The sequence below is a fragment of the Pygocentrus nattereri genome, chromosome 9, assembly GCF_015220715.1.
Source record: "Pygocentrus nattereri isolate fPygNat1 chromosome 9, fPygNat1.pri, whole genome shotgun sequence".
Taxonomy (NCBI): Eukaryota; Metazoa; Chordata; class Actinopteri; order Characiformes; family Serrasalmidae; genus Pygocentrus; species Pygocentrus nattereri.
Window position 1 is genome coordinate 21,541,012 of NC_051219.1, and position 23,892 is coordinate 21,564,903.

Genomic DNA, 23,892 nt, shown 5'->3' on the forward strand with positions numbered 1-23,892 from the left:
TTTCACACTGTGGTGAATGGAAAACACATGACTTACTGTTAACGAGATAAAAAGTACCCTAATCTACGTTACATTTGCATAATGTCAATCAATCCCACTTCTAGTGTTACTCCTAGGGTATTAACTTCTTCTTAACTCTATTTACTCTTTTCTACTCTTTTTCCCTTTATTCTACCATACTCCCCCCTGTTGCGGCGTATTACAACGCAACAAAACAAAATTTAGAACGAAGAGGCAAACCCACAACCAAGACAGCATGGCACACCCACACAAAGCCCTTTAACGGTGCGACCAAACAGCCCAGCAGAACAGCACAGCCTCACCGAATGGACCAGCGCTCACACGTGAGAAAAACTCACCCTTTTCTGTCGACAATAGGAGCGAAGGTAGATGCGCTGAAGCGGTCGTCTGCACCTGATGGCCACAGCACGTCCGAAGTTCGTGACGCCAAATTCTTGTCACTTCACTCTTCATCCTGTTCGTGACGCCAAATTCTTGTGGTTTCTTTAGTTGCGATGCTGTAAAGGTGTAGGAACAAACTCTTCGGTGACACTCGTCTCTTGCATATAAAGATGTTTATTAGCATTGAGAGGTCGAAGTCACAGACAAGCCTTCGCGAACCAAGCTTGGAGAGAAAAGCCAATTGTTTCTCTGACACGTCCGTTTACAACTCCAGGTTTTATACCTGTGTGGCCATCTGGTTTCTGTCCTCAATTTCGATGTATGGATCTTCTTTAGCCAAATTTGGTATAAACATACGTTATTGTCCAGAGTAGCCCCAGTCTGATATATAGCATTGTTTACATTCAGGGGGGGCCCATCCTGTGCAGCTGCCTCCTGAATAAGCTCCACCATATTTCAGTCAGAGGCCCACAGGATAAACTCAACCAGAATCTACACAGTCTAATAATCAATATGATAGAAAATAATGTTACGACTATAGAATTAATAAGGTCAAATTCACCACACCTTCCCAGAAGAGTTGAAGCTGTTATAGCTGCAAAGGGTGGACCGACATCATAGCTACTCACCGGAGCAGAGAACAATGTCAAGAAAGAGACTAAAAGAGTAAAAGTTTTTGGTGGCGATGGGAAGGCATGAGAGCACTGAACGCGGGAACCGCGTGAGTGATACGTCTGCGCGACACAAACCGCTCAGCCTCGCCTCAGGTGAGAGCGAGCACGCGACCGCTGTGGTGAAAATGAGCCCTGCCGCCGGAGACTGCTGCTGGAGACTCTGGGCAAAGGCACATATGGGAAGGTGAAGAAAGCAGTGGAGAAACAAAGCGGAAAAACAGTGAGAGAAAAATCACCACACAGCCCAATTCTCAGTATGAGTTCGTTAGTGTCATCATTCGACCCAGAGCTCCTTTCTTTCCTGCTTAAATTGAGCTACCGTTGTTGATTATGTTAGTAATCTAACGATTATTTTGAATATTAGTAATTGCGTGTGCTTTTCCATAACTATTTCTTTTTAACAACAAAACATTAACAAACCTCGCATAGCCAAACACGCCAAAATACTTCAGTATTAAATAAGTCTAAACAGGTACGTAAACAAAAAGAAAATTTAAATATATAAGTTAAAACTGTTTGTTTTCTTGCTGTAAGAGAGGTAGTATAAGGATCTAAAATATGCACATTTATATTGGCCAAGTGGCCAAGTCGTCTTTACGAATTTGTAGAGAAGATACGATTTTTTAAAAATAGGCTGCTGCTACCATTTATGAAATGCATTTGTGCTGTTAATGCTAACCTGTTTCAGTTGCTATGAGTTTGTTTGGCCCCTTCCTCTAGAAAGGTGCTTCTGTTACTCTCAGTTTGTGTAATTTGTATACGAATGACAATAATGCAGCCACATACTTGGGGTGTTTGTCGAATGGTGATTGAGACTCTTACACATTATTTTCACTTATGTCCTGGTAGTGGATGGGCTGAAAAGTGCAGTCTTATCAAAACATCCCGTTCATATGCTGTCATGTGTTTCCTGTCAGGTTACGTAGGAGCCTCAGTTTGGAAAATTTAAGATCATTAAATGGACAAACTGTATGTTTTTGAGATTTCCTTTGCTGAGTCGTAAAGGTTATGTTTTTGACTGTTGCAGAATATTTACAACTTATGAAGTCAGAGTTTCTTCAGATAGGAAACACTGCATTTGTGTGAGAAAGGATTGGTTGTGTCCTTGTGTGTGTGTCTCTATTGTACCATCTGTGGTTGATCAGGATTCATTACTTTTGACCCAGACCCCCTGTCCATCAACGGCGAGTGTGTGGAGAGGGTCCGCACCTTCCGGTTCCTTGGAGTCCAAATCTCTACCAACATCACCTGGACAGACAACATCACAGCCGTCATCAAGAAGGCTCAGCAGCGACTACACTTCCTGAGAGTCCTCAGGAAGCACAACCTGGATTCCAACCTGCTGCTGACCTTCTACCGCTCTTCCATCGAGAGCCTGCTGACGTACTGCATCACAGTGTGGTACGGCAGCTGCACCATGGCAGACAGGGAGAGGCTTCAGAGCGTAGTAAAGACAGCACAGAAGATTATTGGCTGCCCTCTCCAATCCCTGATGGACATCTACACCTCCCGCTGCGTCAGCAGAGCGAAACGCATCACAATGGACAGCTCGCACCCCGGATCTGTACTGTTTGACCTGTTGCCCTCAGGAAGGCGGTACAGATGCATCAGATCAAGGACAAACAGACTTAAGTACAGTTTTTTCCCAAAAGCAATAACACTTCTCAACTCACATATGCACTGATAGTCTATCCCCAGACTTCCATCACCACCTACATACCAGTCTATTCCCAGACTCCATTACCAGCTACTGTGCAATACTCTGCATACGGAAATGTGCAATCATACTGTACATGTATGTACATTATACAGGAATATGTGCAATACTTAGCAATGTGCAATATTTAGTGTACATACAATACAGCTGTAAATATCTCCATATTTATATCTTGTAAAAAACATATTTTTTTATTTTGTTTCTATATTTATATTTATTTCATATACATATATATACAAAACGCATATAACTGTGCACAACCCCTCCCCATTCTATTCCGTGTCATTTGTTTACATTGTGTGTTTGCACTGAGATGGAGTTGCTCTTAATCTCATTGTACTGTGTATAGTGACAATAAAGGCATTCTATTCTATTCTATTCTATCCCTCAATCTGTAGATTACTCAAAACAAAACAGATTATATATTTGGATGTTGGATCATTCTCAGCACTGCAGTGACACTGATGTGGTGGCAATGTGTTAGTGTTTGTTGTGCTGGTATGAGTGGATCAGACACACCACTGCTGCACTGAGAATAGTCCACAAACCAAAAATATCCAGCCATTGTTGGCAGTGTCCTGTGACCATGGATGAAGGACTAGAGGATGACCAACACAAACTGTTTAGCAACAGATGAGCTATCATCTCTGACTTTACAAGGCGGACCAGCAAGTTAGGAGCAGCACTGCTATGTCTGATCCACTCGTACCTGTACAACACACACTAACATGCCAACACGTCAGTATCACTGGTTTCTCGAGAATGATCCACCACCCAAATAATACCTGCTCTGTGGTGGTCCTGAGGGGATCCTGACCACTGACTAACATGGTGAAAGGGGGCTAACAAAGCATGCAGAGAAACTAGATCCAACTTTAGTTTTTTCAATGGGAAGAGGGTCATGTGACACATCAAACTTATTGAGAATTTCACAAGAAAAACAATGGTGTGCTTGGTTTTAACGTATTCTTTCATGAGTTATTTACAAGTTTCTGACCACGTATAAAATGTGTTGAAAGTGCTGCCCATTGTGTTGGATTGTCAATACAACCCTCTTCTCCCACTCTTCACACACTGATAGCAACACTGCAGAAGAAATGCTAGCACAGGCTTCCAGTATCCGTAGTTTCAGGTACTGCACACCTCGTACCATGACCAATCCACTTTCACCATGGTCACTACCCATCTTGAAAAGTTTTCCCCCTCCCATATACTAATGTGCCACGAACAGGAAGTTAATATCACCTACCATTCCCATTTTATTTGGGTGTATCCATATAAATGGCCCACCCTGTATATTGTGATAAACTCACTGCTGAGGTAAATTGTTTAAAAATTAGTTTAAATGCCTAAGACTTTTGCACAGTACGATATATATATATATATATATATATATATATATATATATATATATATATATATATATATATATATATATATATATATTATACACACACAATGTATGTATGTAATTAATGTCAGAACAAACTTAATTTTTAATGGAACTAGGTTAAGTAATTTTACAACTGTTATATTGGTCCATTCATCATGAAATTTTAGAAAGTTGTAAAGGCAGCTTTTTTCAAGTTCTGTAAAAAAAAGTACAAAAATATATATAACACCATTCCAACAGTGAAGAATGTTAATGGAAGTATCATTTTGTAGGGATGCTTTTCCTTATCTTGTTGAAGGATGCATGAATGGTCCAAAACACAGGGAGTTATTGTAAGACAATCTGGTTCAGTCTTCTGAAAAAATAAAACTTGGGAGAAACTTCACTTTTTAGCAGAACAGTGATCCCAAGCACAAGGCCAGTCCAAGAGAGAATCTGTGCAACTGAAAATTGCAGTCCACATCCATTATTCAACTAAGCTGAACAACCTGGAGCACATCTGCAGCTCTGGTAGAGATTTACTCAGAGTTAAAGCTGTAATTGCAGCAAAAGTTGATTCTACCAAGTACTAGTCTAAAGTAACATCTTTCTGTGGTTAACTTTTTTAGGCTGTACATGTTTACCTACATAGGCTCCAGTACCCCCGCAACCGTAAGGGTGAAGCGGCTTAGAAAATGTGTGTGTGTACATGTTTACCTATTTTGCTTTATGTTGTACTAATAACAATTCTGTGATATTTCAGGATAGATATGGATTCTTTTGTCCTCCAACATCTGATACAGCATATTGTGCTACATAGCATCAGGTTATTGTCTCATCTAATATTTGTAGTTTCACCATATTAATTTGTAACAACACACGTCATCTGTCCATTGAAATAATTTCACTGTAAATAAAACAATGCTTAAATAGACCTCAAATATCTGGCCAAGGAAAAGTCAGCTTTGAATAGTAGCTCCTGTTAGATTATGTAGCCTGTGCAAGACCCTTATAGTGAAGCAGTCAGATAGTCCTTCACGTGCCAGCTAGTGGAACAATACCCCCCTCAGATCAACTAACAGCTTAGTGAACTGAGGCAAAGGGCAAATGCCAGTCTTTTTTTACCCCACCTACCATGCACACATATTCGCATAGTGGGGAGAGGATACTTTAGTAGGTCTAGACACAATATAGCTGTCTATAGATGTGCACAATAATATCAGAATCATTTCCATTTAAGCAGTTGATTGCTTTAAAAATACTGACAAATATGACTGTTGAACAGGTGTTTAATTTTACTGATACTTCAAACCAATATTATTAATTGTACTAATTAATTAATTAATTAGTTGAAGAGCATAATATTCAGATGGGGTTAGGTGAACTACTGTGCTGAAATGGAATATATCGCCATAATGCTAATCCAGATAGATGTCCCAATTTCTACATCAAATGTTTATGTATGTACATTGGCATCACAAAAACAACAAAGTATGTTGGAAGTGACTAATTGGCTTCTTCAGTGGACTTGTTTATCTGTGACTGTTTAAAATTAGATTAGGAATTTATACACCTGGCAGGCAAGTGTTTCCAACTGGAGCAATAAAGGCTTCAGAACAGCGTTTCCAGATATCAAACTACACTTTTGTATGCTGCTAGCAAACTAGAATAGTGCACTTAGGCAACTGTTTAGTGTCTTTGACTCATGCACAAATATAAAATACTGTGTTTATTTATATTGTGGTTTCTCCAGTCTGTGTGTGATATTTAATGTGAAGGAAGAACCCTTGTAACGTGTTGACAATAAGGGATGCATCAGTATGGGAATTGTGAGATAATATATGAATTTTTTCATGTACTTATCTGCCGATGCCAATGTACATACATAAACATTTGATGTAGAAATTGGGAAATCTATCTGGATTAGCATTATGGCGATATATTCCATTTCAGCACAGTAGTTCACCTAACCCCATCTGAATATTATGCTCTTCTAAAGTACAATTAATAATATTGGTTTGAAGTATCAGTAAAATTAAACACCTATTCGACAGTCACATTTGTCAGTATTTTTAAAGCAATCAACTGCTTAAATGGAAATGATTCTGATATTATTGTGCACATCTATAGACAGCTATATTGTGTTGGTATAGCTTAACTACCACCTATTTATAAGCCTGTTGTTCACAGCATGTTTTATATCGATACATTCATTACTTATGTTACATTTGTTTTATTGGTATCAGCCATTTTTCTGGAATGCTTTAGTTCTTTCAGTTGGAAAGTGTCCCTTAAACAGGTTAATTGTAGCTGTTTATAATGTTGACCTCGTTTGGCTTGCCCTTGAAAGTGTTATTTGTCTTATTCTATTTGGAAACACTTGTGTTAATATGTAGGGCAAGGTTGTTTTCAAACCTAAATTAGTTTCTATTTTTATTTCATTTTTGAGTGTGGACCCTAACTGTGTGTAAGGCTTCCAGATGTAACAGCTGCATATGTGTGTATTTCAGGTGGCCTTTAAATCTATAAGGAAGGAGAGGGTCAGTGATGATCTGGACAGAGCTCACATCAAAAGAGAGATAGAAATCATATCCTCTCTGTCACACTCAAATATACTTCAGATCTATGAGGGTGAGACACACATACATTTGCACACACAATTCATTACACACTGTATATTCTTACAGTTCTTCTGAAGTTTGACCACCTCTCGTCAAAAATGTTTTGTTGATTTTCAACAGTGAAAATAAGTTAATATCCTCCAAGGAATGAACTTAAATATGATATAATCTGTGTAGTTATAATTTTTTAAAAATACAATTAGAATTTGTTCTTTTTGAAAAATAAAAAACATGACAACTTTTGCAGAGTAAAATTATGCATTAAAACGTGCAGAAGTGTGTTCTCCGTAGAGGATGTGTACTTACTTTCACTTCAACAAAACATGTAATTTGACCAGGGATTTGCAAACTGTAAACATGTCTGACTGTCCCAGGTGTTATGCATTCATATATGCATGCATGGTAAAGAAACAATACTAGTACTGTGATTATATTACTTTCAGAATTGAGCAGAACACAGTCTTAAATGTATTACGTAACAAATTCAAGTACAATGCATACATTCAAAATATATTTAGATTACATATTGATAAGGCACAAGGAAAAAATCAGCTATTGTTTATTTAATTTACACTGTTGCTTGCTTTTACTAGTTGGCAGCTTTCTTCATGTCATTCTTGTGTTAACGTGTTTCATGAAAAATTCACTTACTTAAATGTAGTTACAAAATTCTCAAGATTGTTTGCTCTCAACGCCTGCTTCAGAGTGCACTGCCACTTCTATAATCGCACTGTCATCCCATGAACTAAGCAATTTGCTATATCCCAATAACAAAATCTTGCTAATTATAATAATAATATATTATATATATATAATTATAATAATAATAATATGCTATTTTCAGTGAAGGACATTTATGTAATTTGCCACAAAACGCATTCACAAGTCTGCTCCAACACCATTGCGAAACTTATGACTCATGAACATGTACCCAACTTAGGAGACTGTTCGGTTCCATCATGTTAGAAGCGTTTAGAAACACTTAGTTAAATAACTGATCATCATACTGATTTATCAGTCTACTCAGGCTTTAGCAGAACTCAGTAACACTGAAATAAATAACTTCTAATCTACTCAGGCTTTAGCAGCAAGTTTAGTGCAAAGAAGCCATTTAATGGGTCTTTTTTTTTGTTTTCACATGCCATGCGCTAAATACAGATAATCAATTCATGTGTTTTGAACATGTATTCTGAATACTTATATTTCATTATATCCCAACCCTGATTGCTACAAATTGTGATATATTGTGCAGTGTATTAAAACAGCTTTAATGAATAACTAATGCAATATTGGCTGGCATTATTTTGGCCAAAAATTTTTTTGATTACTTAGAAACCTTAATTCCTGAAAACATCCACAGAATGGTCAGTAAGCACCCAGAAAAAAAAAACAGAATTGGTCAAAAATCTCATTTGCGTCTAGCCTTCTGCAATATCGGTTTGGAAAAGGCCAAATTACAATTCTGTCACTCTCTCTCTCTCTCTCTCTGTTTTATTTCACACTCCTCCTATCTACATTATTGGCTAAACCCTTAAAGGATCTCACTTCTGTTCCTCACTGTCAGAACTACATAACTTGCATATTAGGTTTAGGACTTAGTACTAAATAGTGAGTGAGACCTAATGCTGAAGCTACAGTTTAATTTGTTGAAGTTGAATCCATTTGCACTGTTCAGTGTTTGAGAGCAGAGAGAAGATAGTGATGGTGATGGAGTATGCAAGTGGAGGAGAGCTGTATGAATTCATTCAGAAGAAGGGAAGGCTAACAGAGGAAGAGGCCAGACACTTCTTCAGCCAAATTACCTCAGCAGTGCTTTACTGCCACAAAGTAAGCCTTTGTATATACGTCAAGTCAAATGGTCATTTAATGTTGGTTTAAGGTTGCCCTTTGCCTCAGAATGTACACATTGGTATGAAATGTTGTTCTTCAGGCCCCACAATGCAACACCCAACAGCAGCACATTACACAGCACTGCAGAGTGTAGATAACAGTGTGAAACAAGTGCACGATATATAATAAATGCACCAGACAATAAATATGTAGCACGATAAATACACATTACAATAAATACTAGACACAACAACAAAACAATATATACAAATGGACATCATATATACACCGACCCACCACTTCATTAAGTGTACCTTCTTGTTTCTACAATCACTGACCATTTCATCAGTTCAACTTACCTTATAAGTAGATCTCTTTTTAAGTTAGCTTTTAATTACATTTTTTTAAAAGTGCGTTGCATGTTATAATATTGTACTAGAAATTGTAAAAGTTTAAATGTAAATTCAGAAAAAAATGTATATCTCTCTTAAAAATACCAATAAAAGACTTCTGGGCGAACACCGGGCATTGCGTAGCTTTGTTCAATTCCATCAGCAGCACATCTGATTTAATTTAATGAAGGACTGATTAGATAACCTCGTTATTGGACATGTAAGTGTAAAATACTGGGCTGCCTTAAGGAAAGAAATGGTTAACACACTCATGAATGTAAAATCACAATTTATTATTTATTATTATGCTTATTATTGTTTAGTGTTTAAAAACAAATACTCACTGCACAGATAAATAGCTTTACATATTATTTTGCCTAAGATGCTTAAGACTTCTGCAAAGTACTATATATATGGACTTCTCGTGCTATGCACAAGCATTTAATTAAGTCATGCTTAAAACAAACTGCAATATAAACATGAGAATTCTTACTGTAATTTACAAAAGCCAGGTATTTGAACATTGCAATTACTTTTTAAAAACATTTTTTCAAATGTATTGAAATGTGGCAAATCCTCTAACTTTCATAATCTTCTGGTGGAAACCTGACTCGTGTTTTCAAACCTTTTGTGGACCAAAAGATATCAGACTTCACATACACAGTTCACATTTGGGCTACTTGCAGCATATAAAAAGACTCAAAATAACTTCTTAGAGAAAAAAAATAAAGGTTATTAAAAACTTCTAATTTATGAGGAAAATAATCAATAGGGGAGAGTTGGTAAAGGCTCAGCTAGCCTGCTTTGCTATACTGATCTTTTTGTCTCTTCTTCAGAATAGTGTGGTTCATCGAGATCTCAAACTTGAGAATGTTTTATTGGACCAGGACTTAAATGTCAAGGTAAACAGAAAACCTTGGTACACAGAACTATCTATTCAGTTGATGAACTATTCTTTGTACTCAACTATTTTGAAATAATCAAAATAGTCAAAATTCAGTAATTCAGTGAAATGCAACCAACAAACAAAACAATGGTAAAATAGTACTCAAGAACAGAAAACTAATAATTAATTTTAAGTAATCAATTTCAATCCTTAGCAAGTATATTTTGACTGTGAATCATGCAACCTAAGACTGTTACACTTTAAGCTTGATGATAGATAATTAATAGAAATGTTCAAGTAATTGAAGTAATTTTTTTTCAGTGAAAGGACTTGTATTAGACATGGATTAGTGCAACCTTTGGAACATATTTTAAAAAGTGAGGTCTTTTCTGTTTTGTTTTTCAGTGGTAAAACACTAAATGCCTTTCAATCATTGCCTTTCTCTTAGCTTGCTGATTTTGGTTTGTCCAACCAGTATCAGAGAGGGCATTTTCTGGAGACATTTTGTGGAAGCCCTCTCTATGCATCACCAGAGATCATCAATGCACTGCCATCACCAGCACACTTTAAATAACATAATGAAGGATTGATTAGCCAAGTAAAACTGGGTGGCCCTGAGGAGAGTTTTGGAAATAGTTAAAAAACATACTGAAAGAAACTACAATTGTATGAACATTGTGTATTTATTCTAATATTTGTGTTTTGCTGAGCAAATTAAAATGATTGCTCAGATAATAACTTTTAATTATAATTTTCTCTGGTGCCTAAAATATTTGCACAGGACTGCTTCTGCATTTTTTTCTATATTTTTGTCTTTTTCTTCTCCTGGGACATGGAATTGACAGTCATTCTAAGGGGCCTTGTGAAAACTGCATCAATTTCAGCATTTTAGCCCCAATGCGTGCAGCACATGCACAGTCAATGAAAAGTAGCATACAGTGAATCATACAAGAGTAGTTAGGCTTTCACATAACTGAGGCATATATGTTTATGTTGCTTATGTTGTTCTGAACATGTATATTGTAAGTTTATGTGCTTGTGTGTTATGCAGGTGGATTGCTGGGCTCTAGGTGTGTTGCTCTATGTGTTAGTTTATGGTTTTATGCCTTTTGATGGATGCAATTACAACAGCCTTAGAGAGCAGATCAGCCAAGGAAGATACAGGATGCCAAACACCCATTCAGGTAGTGTACCATCACACACAATCTCAGCTGGAAGTAGCCCTTATTCATCACAATTCCATATGAAAAATCAGTTTATGCAAATTTCATTGACAGTTTCATTATTATTAAGTGGTAATCCTTGCCATATTTGCACAATTCATATCTGGTCAGGGTGTCTTTCTTATAACCTAAATCATGTGTATCAATGTGTAATATAATCAAAATTGTCAATATATCAGGGATCCAGCCCAAAACAAACAAACAAAAAACGTATTAACATTAACAGACAAGAACCACTCTCCTCTGACTCTCTAGGTTGGACTGGTTTGATCACTTAATATGTCTATTTTTTTTTTTCCAACTGTTTGTGAGATTTACATATTACGGGAGTTCAGGGCAAAACATCTTTGCACCTGGCTATTAGAGGCTATTATGTAGAACTGTGCTCTTTCACTTTTCACTGGTTATGCTGTGCGGTGTTTGGTACAACATATGCACTCACTGTCAGGGTTGCCAGGTTTATGTTTTTCATGTTTGAGCTTTTTATGGCTAACTTTAAAGCATAGTTTGGGCCGGAGATGATTGCAGGACATGGTAATCCTGCCTGTTGCAGGGAAGGCTAAAAATTGTGTTTAAAAAGAAAAAAGGCATGATAACCAGCATTAACCAGTAAGAGATATTTGAAGTTAATGATGCTGAAAATGTAAACTTATGGTCTTTGGGTATCATCTTACTACTTAAATACACTGAAAGGTAAAAATAAAACAAATTATTATTAACAACAAAGCAGCACTTCCAAGTGCATTTTCAGAGTGAGAATTGCCTACTAAGTTAATATTACTGCCAGAAGTGTTTCTAACACTACAACCATGCCTTCAGAATTTTTATACAGCTCAACACTGATTAATATCAATATTGATACTAATAAAGTATAATTATAAGTCAATAGTAATCAGTAACAATAATAAAAATATAAAATATTAATAATAATTTTGCAAATGGAAGTCCTGGTACTAAAATGAATGGCCATTTTTTTTAAATGTTGGAGTATGAATTGGAATTTGCAGACTTATACCTTACTTAAACTTATTAGCTCATTAGCTTCAACTGAGTAGTAAGTATAAATAATTCTTGATCTACTTGATGTATCTATGTGACAAAGGTGCATATAGCTGTTGTCGTAAAAAAGCCTTGTATCTCCATTTTTGACGTTTTTCAGTTTTTGATATACTTTGAAAATACCTGTTACCTTCATACCTGTATATATGTTTCATGATGAATGGACTAAAAGAAATGGCTCAAAGTGACTTGGGAAAAAAAGTCTGGTTCCATTGTCTTACACTGAAAGTAAAGTACGTTTTTCCTTCTCCTGTAAAGGTATCATTTTGGACATCCAAAATGATATTAGACAACAGCGATATGTATTTACATGAACAATAGGTAAATAAGCAGAATCAATGCAGAATCAATATCCATGTTATTTGGCATTTGAATATGTGCTTATTTTAATGCCCCTTTATGATTAAGGGTCAGCATCTTCCAGATACTTAAGGATTTAGTAAAGATACTGTACTGTTTTCCTACAGATGCTTATACTTTGATTGGCTGGATGCTGACTGTCAATGTGGAAGAGAGAGCCACCGTAGAGGATGTCGCCAATCACTGGTGGCTTAACCCAACCTGCACAGTCACTGTGAACGACTGTGGCCACAATGGTTTTACTCCTTACAACCTTTCAACTCTGCATGCCAATATCTGTCACAGCTTTCCCCCAGTAGTGGTGGGAGATCAAACATGAGGCAGTACAGCACCCAGAAAGAGCCGTAAAGAGAGGCAACTATCATCAATCTACACTTCCATCTTTGCATCTAATATCTTCCTCACATAGCCAACTGGCCAAACTACCCAAGAAGTGCATTTTGAAGAAATTTAGAAAGTGGGTTGAATACACATCCTCACTAGAACATTCAGACACAGGACAGAAAGACACTGGAGGTAGTCAAGTCATCTGCCAAGATAAGGAGAGTGGCAGTAAAGGGACAGACAATGACAGGAAGAGGAAGGGTATTCTTAAACGAAATAGTATCTCCTCAAGTCTAGACCTGCCTTCAAATACAATGCTAAACCACGAACCAGCTCCAACATGGTCAAATGACAATATCAGTGACAACAGCTACCTGAGTAATCATTATAAGGGGGAAGATCTGGAGATAGAGATTACACTATGGAAGACATGACTGGTTACATACTTGAAAAGAACTATATATACCTCCAGTAATGGGCAAATTCAGATGTCTACCTAAGGTCTTTAATTTTAACTGTTAAATAGTTAAGCTGCCACACAATATGGCAACACAGAACTCAGAACCTTAAACAGCACACCTTTTAAAGTCTGCATGTATGCTAGTGCTACTTCTTGTAAATGAACACTCTATGAAGTCTTGATCTGCATAATATGAATCCCCATTTCCAAACATCCCTTGTGCTTAGTGTGCCACCAGCCTTTGCTTTTAAAAAGTAAAAAAACAAGAATGTTTCAAATCCCAAAAGGTTTGAAGATGGCTGGGATAAAATTACAGTTATATTTCTAGTGTTTTTGGCACAATATCTTTCAGAACTATGGAATCACTTTCCATATGAACAATTTCTGCAATTTCTGTCATTTTATATGCAGCAATAATAAGTCTATACTGAGGATGTAAATGTTAGAAACAATTTGGCAGAAGGTATTTTATTTTAGTTCAGTGTTTTAGGAATTCAGTAAACAGTTAAGTTAGACAATATAATCTAATTATATTAATTTTTGGTAAGATTTTCTACCTTGATCTCCTGTTTGATCTCTTTTGAAATATGATAAATTCTAGAATATATATATATATGTGTGTGTGTACTCTAAATTAAATGTTTGATGTTGCACAAGTACTTTTAGAATTTTCTATGGCTATGCTGCACTAAAATTTCATAATTTTTATTTATAACTTCCTAAAGTCATACTGATTATTTTTAACATCTGATATGTGTGTGACCATATAAATTACCATCAGCATGTAGCTCTCAATTAAATAATAAATTGAAATCAGTTAACAGCTAGTGAATATTAAAAGTATTTTCAAAAGACTGTAAATTTTATATTACAATGTGTCCCAGGAAACTAGTTTAGTTGACTAGGTTTCTGTCCATTCGATCACCTTCACTAAGGAATAGTGCCAAGCTAATAGATGTCGCCTTGTTGCCTTGAACACGATAGACAGAATGTGTGAAACACTAGTTTTACCACCACCATATAACATACACCACTGAGCTTGTAAATAATGTACAAGCCCGTTGAACCAGAATCTTACTGAGAAACCAACACACCTGGGGAATGAAACTTCCTAAACTTATGAGTGTTGTGTGTGTGTATGTGTATAATCAGCTCTCCTTTGAGATCAAGACAAACTTATTGGCATTAAAGGAAGAAGTTTAAGCAATCATGGGCCCTTAATCCTGAGTGTACTATAAACAGGGACTTCTGTGTTCTGTGCTGCAGTTATATAAATCTTATTTTCATGTTAGAGCTATTAGCATTAAGTGGAAATTTGTGTTGGGAAGGTAAGGCAGGGGGGTCACGATAAACCCTTCCTTGTTCCTAAGCTTTATTGGTACCTCACGTGAAGAGTAAAGTCTCTTTTTAAACATGAGGCCAGACTCTCCTCTCTGAGGCTGATTAGTTAACAGTAGCGAAATCCCAGCTAAGCTGAGACGTTTAGTCTTGGGTGACCAATTAATCTGTTCAGGATGGTTTCTTCTTGAGTATATGAATGAGTATCTGTGTTTCCTAGCCATTAATTGAAAATTAAAGAACTGCACCAGCAGTTTCCAACAGCATATCTGCCTTTTTTATTCCAAGCAGGAAAAAGACAAAATGAGAATTTTCAACCTAAACTGTAAAGCCCTTTTCACATTTTTAGAATTTACAAAATATGAGATGGAAAAAAAAAAAAAATCACCCATTCTTCAATAAATATAAAAATACTTAATATCCTCTCAATTTTGTTACATCTTCATTCTACAACCTGAATGTTGTTCACACAAATAAAACAATGACTGCTCATGTGCTGCCAGTGAAGACTTGGCCCATGACTGCTAATCTAGCACTGAATGGTTGTGTGGAGCATGAGAGCACTGGCGCTTTCCCTCTTTCTCCAGGCTGTAATGCTATACTTTCTGAGGAAACAACACTGGAGGGATCCTTCTCCCCTGATGCGTCTGATTCATCAACGGGAGATTTAAGAGGCTCCGACAGACTGAGAAGGATGTCCTGTAACTCCTTGCGTTCATCTTGGTTCTTGCTGCAGCAGTGAAGGGCAGCTGGGTCAAGTGGATGTGCCTCTGTATTAAAGATATAGCCCCCAGCCCCAAGAATGCAGTCTCCACGTGGACCCCCCAGCGCAAACTGTGTGCCACTGTTGTGAAGAAAATTGTCAGGGTCAAAGAGCAGGTACAGGTACTTGATTGTTTCAGCCAAGAAGAAAGACTCCATGCGGTTATCCAGCTTGTGGTCTCTCACATCCTTTACCTGTGTAAGAAGGACATCAGAAAAATTATTCAATAAAAGTCGAGACTTTGTTCACTGGGGAGAACCACTTTTTGCTCTTATGTTTGTACATCAACATACTAATTTAAACATTAACTTGCTGTTTAATGGCAGTTGTGTGGAGAAAGATTAAACCAAGCGATAAACTCATGCTGTTAATACAGATTTTACATTATAAGACCTTGTCTAGACTGAACCTGTGGTGAGCAAATAGACCATAAAAGGATCAGCACTCCAGTACTTACGCTGGCAAAGCCACATTTAACACGGCTAATTTTCTCTATGGACTCCACTGCATCCCGGCCCATCTGAAGAAATGTCGGGTCACCTGTTGCTTTATACAGGTACATGGCACTCTCAATCAGCTCTGAAACAGTGCATGACAGACTAATTACGTTTTGTATTACTTTTTTATATATTTTTTGCTAGCCAAGTTTTATTAGCCAAGTATGACAGGCAATAACTATACCTTCTTTTAAGTAAACGAAAGCTCTTATGCAACTAACTAGTGCTAACTACTTGACTTAACTATACAACTATGTGAACACCCAGGGAGAACAAAATCATCCTGCAAAATAGAGACAAGTCATAGTCTGTAGTCCAGTTCCTAAGAATGCAAGTAATTCCTTGGTTTCCTAATCATAGAATGCCTTATATCACACTCAAACATAGGAGACATGTATATTCGAAGCAAGTGTGCCATATTGTAAACCTCAAAGTACTTACATTCATCATATTACAAAGTTTTGTAATGGAATATGTTGTTTGCATGTCCAAAATCCTCAAGTACAGAGAAATATAAAACCTTTGACCCGTTTTTTTTGCCATCATCATGAGCTGTCAATGTTTTGTGACGTGCAGGTACCTGGACGTAAAGGGTATCCCTCTCGCTTGTCCACTGTGTAGCCCTGAGGAATACTGTAGAACTCTGGAAGCCCACCAAACTGCCGCCACACTGTGTAATAGTTATGGAACGTCTTTGTGGCACTGTCAATATCCCCTATTAAGCTCTGAAATTGTTGTCAGGCACAGGCATTAGTATAACAAGAATGCCACTGGATTGTTGAGTAAAACAAATGAGAAGTCATGGCAAAAGTTACCAGAACCAGAACTGATGTATTGATCTAAAGGTGGCAGTGACTTAACTGCATAGGCTTTGGGATGTTAGAATTGATTACAACAGATTAGAATAATAGTAAAATATGAACGTTTTCAAATTTGGTGTACTGGTTTCTTATTGCCTTTCTTTCACTGTTGTTCAAATAGTTCTGCCAATCATATTTACATATTCAGTATATTTAAAAAAAATTGAAACCAAAATAATCCAATCGAAAGGAACTGTGATGCACTGAGCCCTCTTGAGGTCAATTAGAGATTTGCAGCTCTACTAGACACAGGTGTATCCTTCTCTCAAGTTTATGGTGGCAGATTTTAGGTCTTGTCTAGAGCAGACAAAAATGTCTACCCTCTTACCTGCATCCCTGGCCAGAATGACTCCAAAGACTGAAAGACAGGCATGGAAACAGTCCCCTTATGCATCTGCACCCACAGGTACCAGTCATCAAACTTAGTGTAGTTCTTTATGGACTTATCAAACTCTGCAGCACAATTAAGAACATTTCAGCTGTGCAGGTTGACAGCAGCATAAAACAAGTGCTTATATAAAAATAATGTTTGTATGACATCACTACTGTGCTGGCATACCATGAAACATAGTCAGAAGTTCCTCATCTTGCAGCATGATGGCCCCTTTCACCAGGTACTCAAAGTACGAGTCAACCCCTGCACCAATACCTGCATCCTGTGCAACCCATTTCGAAGTGATAACATCAATATGGTTTCCAACCTGAAAGGCAGTGATTTTTATGTAAGGACCCTTATGACTCTATTTAAGAGAAAGAATTAGTACCTGCTACATAAAGGACAAAAAATACAAACAGAACAGAACAATACTAATAATTACATTAAAGTTACTATTTCGGAGACTCTAATCAGATCTAATCTGCCACGTATATAGGCAACTACAACCCTTACCATTATTTCAAGTCCAAAAACACAATCCACATTACTACATAGGTAATGTATTAGCACAAATTCTTCCCTGTGGAAAACAAATCCTATCTTATAACAAATTATAATTTAATTTAATTTACTTTTCTTAATGAACAAATACTTTAGACCAGAGGTTCTCAATCCTGGTCCTTGAGTATGCACTGCCCTGCAGAGCTGTCTTACACCCAACATACCTGATGCTATTAATGAGGCATATACATTTACAGTTATAATAACGATAACTTAGGAGTGTTAGTACAAGGAAAAAAATTGCAGTGCAATGGTACTTCAGGACCAGGACTGCAATCTTGACCAGACTACAGAATTCATTAAATTATCGCATAAACATTTACTGATGGGATATAGCAACTGCCCAATGGCTTCTACAGTAAATGTGTTTTTAACCTTCTTACTACATACAGAGAATTGTGTCTAAGTAACTATTACATATTATCTACGGTAATCAACTGTCTGCTAAAGATGCATCAGACACACACACACACACACACTTTCTAAGCCGCTCCTCCCTCAGGGGGGTGCTGGAGCCTATCCCAGCTGTCATCGGGCAGAAGGCAGGATACACCCTGGACAGGTCGCCAGTCCATCGCAGGGCGCATCAGATACAGATTAGGTTAAAAAAAAGACATACTGTGATGTGTTTAGTAGGTCTACATTAACCTGTGGCACAGTTTGCCTGACAGTGGTTACATTAAAAACATGGTTTCTGTCGGTAGGAGATTATGACTCTTTAAGCTGCACAACTTGTTTGGGCAAAGGTGCGTGTTGTGCAGCACTCTAAGCGAGCAGATCTTACCAGGCCAATATCAGAGCGGGTCTTCCACAGGGAGCTGAGGGCCTTGCGGGCCACGTCTTCAAATACAGGGTCTCCAGTCAAGCGGCTGAGGGTGGAGAACTCCAGGATGAAGGTGCCCACTCCAGCAGTGCAGGTAACAGGGGTCTCAGTGGGATTAACCCCCCTCAGGAGGTTCACTGTGCCATAGGGCATACCTGTGGGAGTGTGGAATGCTGGACAGGACAGATTCACCATGAGCCTTATGGATCCAATTATTTTATAGATTTCTTTTTGGTTAAACAAATGTAATTACGCTTAACCTTCTCTTAACAGAAATAAACAAAAACAAAAACTTTTTTTTTGTTGTTTTTTTGGTTTTGTTACAGTAATCCTGCAAATCCTGCAATCCTGCATTTGCAAGGGCTTAAACAAGACAGAAAGGAAAAAGGATACAAGCTACAATAAAACTGTGGCTCTCACATGGAAAATTACACTGCTTCACATAGTACTTTTGATATAAAAACTATTAATCTTTCATCAGTGAGAGTGGCAGCAGCATGTTCATAGTGTCTTAAACCATGCTGTTATGTTTTATTTGAATTTCACACATTTGTTTTTATATCAAAAGTACTATGTGAAGGAGTGTAATTTTCCATGTGAGAGCCACAGTTTTATTGTAGCTTGTATCAACCATGTTGTCTTCAATGGGGAAATTTATACTAATAACAGAAGCTTGTGACTTGCTTGTGGAGTAATTAGACCATTCGGAACACTCACCTGCGGTGTATGTGACAACACACCACAACTAATTGGCAGTCTGGTGCACTATGTTCAGTGCAAACACTGCTTTTTACTATAAATCAAACTTTTATAGAAAATTATCACCATTTAAATCGCAGCTGCAACATTGATCTGACAATTCTCAATAAGATATTTACCATAAATTATTCAGATCTTCATGTGACTTAATGTGACACAGTCACATTTTTGGTAGTAACATTATTACAGCTTGCCTCTGTGTGTTAAGTAAGATTTCTTCACCTGGGAGGAGTTTGCGTGCTGCATCTTCAGCCATGCGTAGTAGCGGCCCTGAGCATGGCCAGCCCTCCTCCACCTCCATCCCGGCCTGCTTGGACAGCAGGTGGGCCGAAAGAAGCCCACCAACCACTGCAGATATATAAATGCAGATACACATTAGCATGGACATGCAAGGCATCATACCTACAAGTTCAGAGATTAGATATTAGATAAAATGTCTATTTGGTTTTATTTTGGTCTGAGCAGACTAAGGTTAAAACTGTAAAGTTTAAACCACTCAGAAAGTGTCTTCATGAAAGAAACTTGTTCTAATAACTCTTCACATAAACCACAGAGTTTAATACAGACAATATGAAGTGACATCTTCCTCTGTCTTTATGCCATTTGTTTTCATGAATGTATGAAGTAGCTGAGAAAATTGGAATACAATTCTATGAAATGCCATTTAGCTTTGTTGAGATGAGCAGAGCCAGGAATAAATCCCATGGACCAAAAATGAGCTCTGCCAAGAGTGAATTATAGAAGTTCAGAGTGCAGGCAGTGTAATGGCACTAGGGCTCATAGCCACCAGGCTCACTGATGTCTTTATTGGACCCTGTATATATCATTATGTAGTTGTACTCTCATGAATCATGGCTAGTTATGATAACTTAATAATATACTTTAACCTTTATTCTACATTTGAGTACCATCTTAGTTGATATAGACATAGTAATAGTAAGTAAACAAGCAAATTACATTGTGACGTTTTTTTTCTTCAAAATAATTTTGTATGGGGGGCACACTTTTAATTTATGTCCTTATTTGTTTATCATGTGCATGTGTGAACTGGGGCCCATGAGATCCTAGCCATGCCAGTGTACAAGGTCCTTACCTCGTATGTTTGTCTCAAACACTGACGCATTTACATCAATGTCAAAATCCACAGTGTCCTGAAGGAGACTGGCCACTCTCTGAAACTCAGTGTGGTTCCCCAGTATCTGAGATTACAGGCACAGAACATGACTCACAACTAGAACTGGCAAACAAAACCAATTATTCATGTAATACAACCAAATTTTCAAACAGAATTACCAGCAATGTATCCAAGGCATCAATGAGAGTGAGTGAGAAACTGAGGTCAGAGAAGGAGAGGAATGTTAAGCCTGTTACAATTATGCAAGACATTATACCCAAACATTACTATTTATCAAAATGATTCAAATGAATGAGAAATATTTAAAGGTTTTTTATTGTGCTTTTACCTGCCCCACGTATCCTGTCCATCGCATGTCAGAGGTCGGAGCTCATCATATGGATATGCGTTCTCCAAATAACTGTTGTAGGCATGGTAGAACATGGACTTTATTCTGTCTCTATAGAAAGAAAGGATTATAGGAGGGGAGGTGGTGTGTGTTTAGCTTGACCATTAGTTAAAGGAGCTGGTGGGTACTAATCTCTTGAGTCATCAATGTAGGTATTACTAAGCAGAGATGGGTAATATATTTTGTCATTATTGCGAAAAATTGTCACAATACTCTCTTCTGAGTGTGTCCTGATTAACACTGACTATGTTTCATTAAAAAGAGTTAGTCCTGATTACTTGGATTTAACGCAGCAACTAGGCTACGTGAAAAGCTGAATAAAAAGCATCAAGGAGAGGTGGTAAGACATACGACAGCAATGACATAGCTTTTATAGCATGCAGTCATCCTCAAAGCTGTCAAATTCATGTACACAAGATGTTGCAAGATTATGGCCTGAACTACAATTACTTCAAGCGCTGCCAGAAGGTAAACCAATACAGGTAAGCAAGCTTAATTCAGGCAAATCTCTTGCTCCATTACTGTTTTTCTATGGATTTCAGTTATTTCCAGAGAGAGAGTATGTTTACTTCAAGTAATGTTGCTAATGCTTGTACAGCTTTCATGATGTTCTTTTTATCAGCCTGCACATTATGAGGGGTAGAAGGTTTTAATAGTTTGCTGAAACAGTCCATTTAAATAAAAATAAACTAACCTAGCAAGCTAATAAGAAAAACACATGCACTGTACCAGTTTTGTACCAGTTCTGCCAGTTCTACAGAATCTACGATATGCCCATTAACACTTTATATCTGTTGCCAACATTACTGTAACTCGCTTTGCTGGGAACACAACACTATTTCAAAACAGCTGTCTTAGCACATCTTTAAGTTTACCTGTAATGAGCCATGTCCTGCTCTGTAAACTCTTTTCCTTTGACATGGCTGATGATCGGGGACAGGTACGCTGCACAACAAATGGTGCTAAACAGGTAAGTGAGCATGAAGCTGCGAGGAGCGACGATAACAATGTAATGTAAAATTTTAAACTACATTTATTCGGGATTTCTCTCCGATTCGGCAGGCTCAGTTGATGCAGGAAGGGCGCTGAACACGCATGCGCACACGCAAAGATGACGAGAGCGCTAGGACCAAAATAAAAGTACCACGAAAGGACAGAAAGCAAAAAACGAGTGCCATATTAAAAGTGTTAATTGCATTTTTATTTATGCTCTGTAGTAAAATCTGCTTAAAAGGCCTTTAAAAAACATCTTAGGCATGTTCTTAGGCATTAAAAAGAGAAAAAGAAAATGGAATCAAGGAAACATGGCAGTACCAAATAAATTAGAGCACCAGAGAATTAAAATATCTTGTATACACACAAAAAAAGAGACAGAGAAAAATGGTTCTAGCGGCTGCTTTTTTTCTCCTGCCCGGACGTATCCACTTTAACTAAACAACGGGCTGTTAATGAGCTGATTAGTTTGATCAGGTGTGTTGAGAGCAGGGAAAACACTAAAATGTTCGTGGCAGTCAGCCTCCTGGATCAGGGTTAAGAAAGAGTGGATTAGGCTATCAAGAGCTTATGATCTGACTAGGGCAGGGGTGACCAATCCTGGAGATCTACCATCCAGCAGAGTTTAGCTCCAACCCTAACATAACACACCTGATCCAAGCATCTGACTATATGAGCCAGGTGTGTTGGATCTGAACTCTCTAGGGTGGTAGACCTCCAGGAACAGGACTAGGGCAATAACCCCTCTGAATTTGGATTTCCCTATATAGGTTACAGTGAGCCACTGAAATAACATGGCAAACGTGGCTTGGTAAGCACATATCAAACGTCACATACTTTGAGAGGTATTTTACAAAGCAACTTTTAGTTTAGCTGGATAACTACCTCCCCTATCTGCTTTTGTTGGAATCTAAACTTTTACCACATTCTCGACTGCTCATCACATATCACACATTAAAATTTCAGCAAATTCTGTGTAAATTCTCTGTAAAGTTTCAGCAAATACTGTGTGAAATCACATAGCCTTACTACAGCCAAAAGACACCTAGAACTATATGAATTTTATTTTTAAAAATAGCTTATATTTGTATATTTGTATGTGTGTATAAAGCATACATTGTGAAGCTATACTGTCAGGCCTTTGCAGAGAATGTTATATGTAAGTTATAGCTTTCAAAAAACCAGTACAACTAAAACGAACCATTCAAAATGCAGCTTATTTATGTTACTGTAAGTTGTGCAGTTTCACATTCATAAATCATTCAGAACAGATCATAGAACAATGCTGAAATGAAAAATACTGTGTACACCACTGAGACAATTCTACAAATACAGTGTTATGAGCTTAAACTGTACTGTAGTTTTTTTAGGCTTGTGATTTTGGTCTTATTTGCAGATGAGTATGGTGAGGTAAAATACCCCTTGTCCCCCTAAGGCTACCTATTTACGTGTTAATGTACTAAATTTTGTTTCAACCTTTTCTTTGAATGCTACTTACATTAGTCAGCTAGAAATTCGTATGTGATTAAGATTCATTCAATATGTGATTAAGTAATGTATTATTAATGTATTATGTAATACATGTGAAATAAATTTAAAACATTCATTTTTTGAGAAACTGAATTACATAAACTGTTTTTTTTTTTTCGTAAAAGGTTGGGGTGGGAGAGGGGTTGCATTTCTTCCATTATACCCCACCATCAATGTAGAAGACATGTGAAATATATGTGATGTACAACAACATGAAGTGTAAGCTTTCATAACTATGTGCTAATGTGAATGGTGTATAAAGTAATAAAGTAAAGTAGCATAATTTAAAAATTGTTGACAAGTAAGGCACTTCTCATAATATGTTCAGTGCAGTCAATGCACCTGTCTCCCCAATCATTTACATCAATGAAGGCAAGAAAAAAAACTGTATTTATCTGCATGCTCTGGCATGGTTTGTCCAAAACTTCAACCCTGTATGTAAGCACTCTGCAGCTTCTGCCAGCAATTTATGAGCATTTCAATCATTTTGATCCGTCGCCGTCTTCTTTCTTTCTTCCTCTGGACAGTTTTGCAGGACGTAGCATTGCG

At 37.3% G+C, this 23,892-nt stretch overlaps 2 protein-coding genes across 2 annotated transcripts; one reads left to right on the top strand and one right to left on the bottom strand.

Moving 5' to 3' along the window:
• Nucleotides 1-1,087: 1,087 nt before the first annotated feature.
• Nucleotides 1,088-12,855, top strand: LOC119264059 (NUAK family SNF1-like kinase 1). Its single transcript, XM_037541286.1, has 8 exons — nucleotides 1,088-1,123; nucleotides 1,207-1,296; nucleotides 6,676-6,796; nucleotides 8,462-8,613; nucleotides 9,845-9,910; nucleotides 10,343-10,454; nucleotides 10,944-11,078; nucleotides 12,644-12,855. The coding sequence occupies exons 1-8, from the start codon at nucleotides 1,088-1,090 to the stop codon at nucleotides 12,853-12,855; spliced, it is 924 nt and encodes a 307-aa protein (XP_037397183.1).
• A 2,054-nt stretch (nucleotides 12,856-14,909) lies between these two features.
• Nucleotides 14,910-21,925, bottom strand: edem2 (ER degradation enhancer, mannosidase alpha-like 2). The gene is made up of 11 exons (XM_017681911.2): nucleotides 21,696-21,925; nucleotides 20,761-20,871; nucleotides 20,591-20,630; nucleotides 20,391-20,496; nucleotides 19,520-19,645; nucleotides 18,500-18,711; nucleotides 17,338-17,479; nucleotides 17,107-17,231; nucleotides 16,499-16,643; nucleotides 15,879-16,000; nucleotides 14,910-15,615 (listed from the first exon to the last, which is right to left on the bottom strand). The coding sequence occupies exons 1-11, from the start codon at nucleotides 21,800-21,802 to the stop codon at nucleotides 15,148-15,150; spliced, it is 1,704 nt and encodes a 567-aa protein (XP_017537400.1). The 5' UTR covers nucleotides 21,803-21,925; the 3' UTR covers nucleotides 14,910-15,147.
• Nucleotides 21,926-23,892: the final 1,967 nt, after the last annotated feature.

Coding starts and splice junctions, on each gene's coding strand:
- LOC119264059 (XM_037541286.1), top strand. CDS start 1,088: ATGGGAAGGCATGAGAGCACTGAACGCGGGAACCGC. Junction 6,797..8,461: donor TATACTTCAGATCTATGAGG/GTGAGACACACA, acceptor TGCACTGTTCAG/TGTTTGAGAGCAGAGAGAAG. Junction 9,911..10,342: donor ACCAGGACTTAAATGTCAAG/GTAAACAGAAAA, acceptor CCTTTCTCTTAG/CTTGCTGATTTTGGTTTGTC.
- edem2 (XM_017681911.2), bottom strand. CDS start 21,802: ATGCTCACTTACCTGTTTAGCACCATTTGTTGTGCAGCGTACCTGTCC. Junction 20,872..21,695: donor CAGGACATGGCTCATTACAG/GTAAACTTAAAG, acceptor TTCTTTCTATAG/AGACAGAATAAAGTCCATGT. Junction 20,497..20,590: donor ATGCCTTGGATACATTGCTG/GTAATTCTGTTT, acceptor CTGTAATCTCAG/ATACTGGGGAACCACACTGA.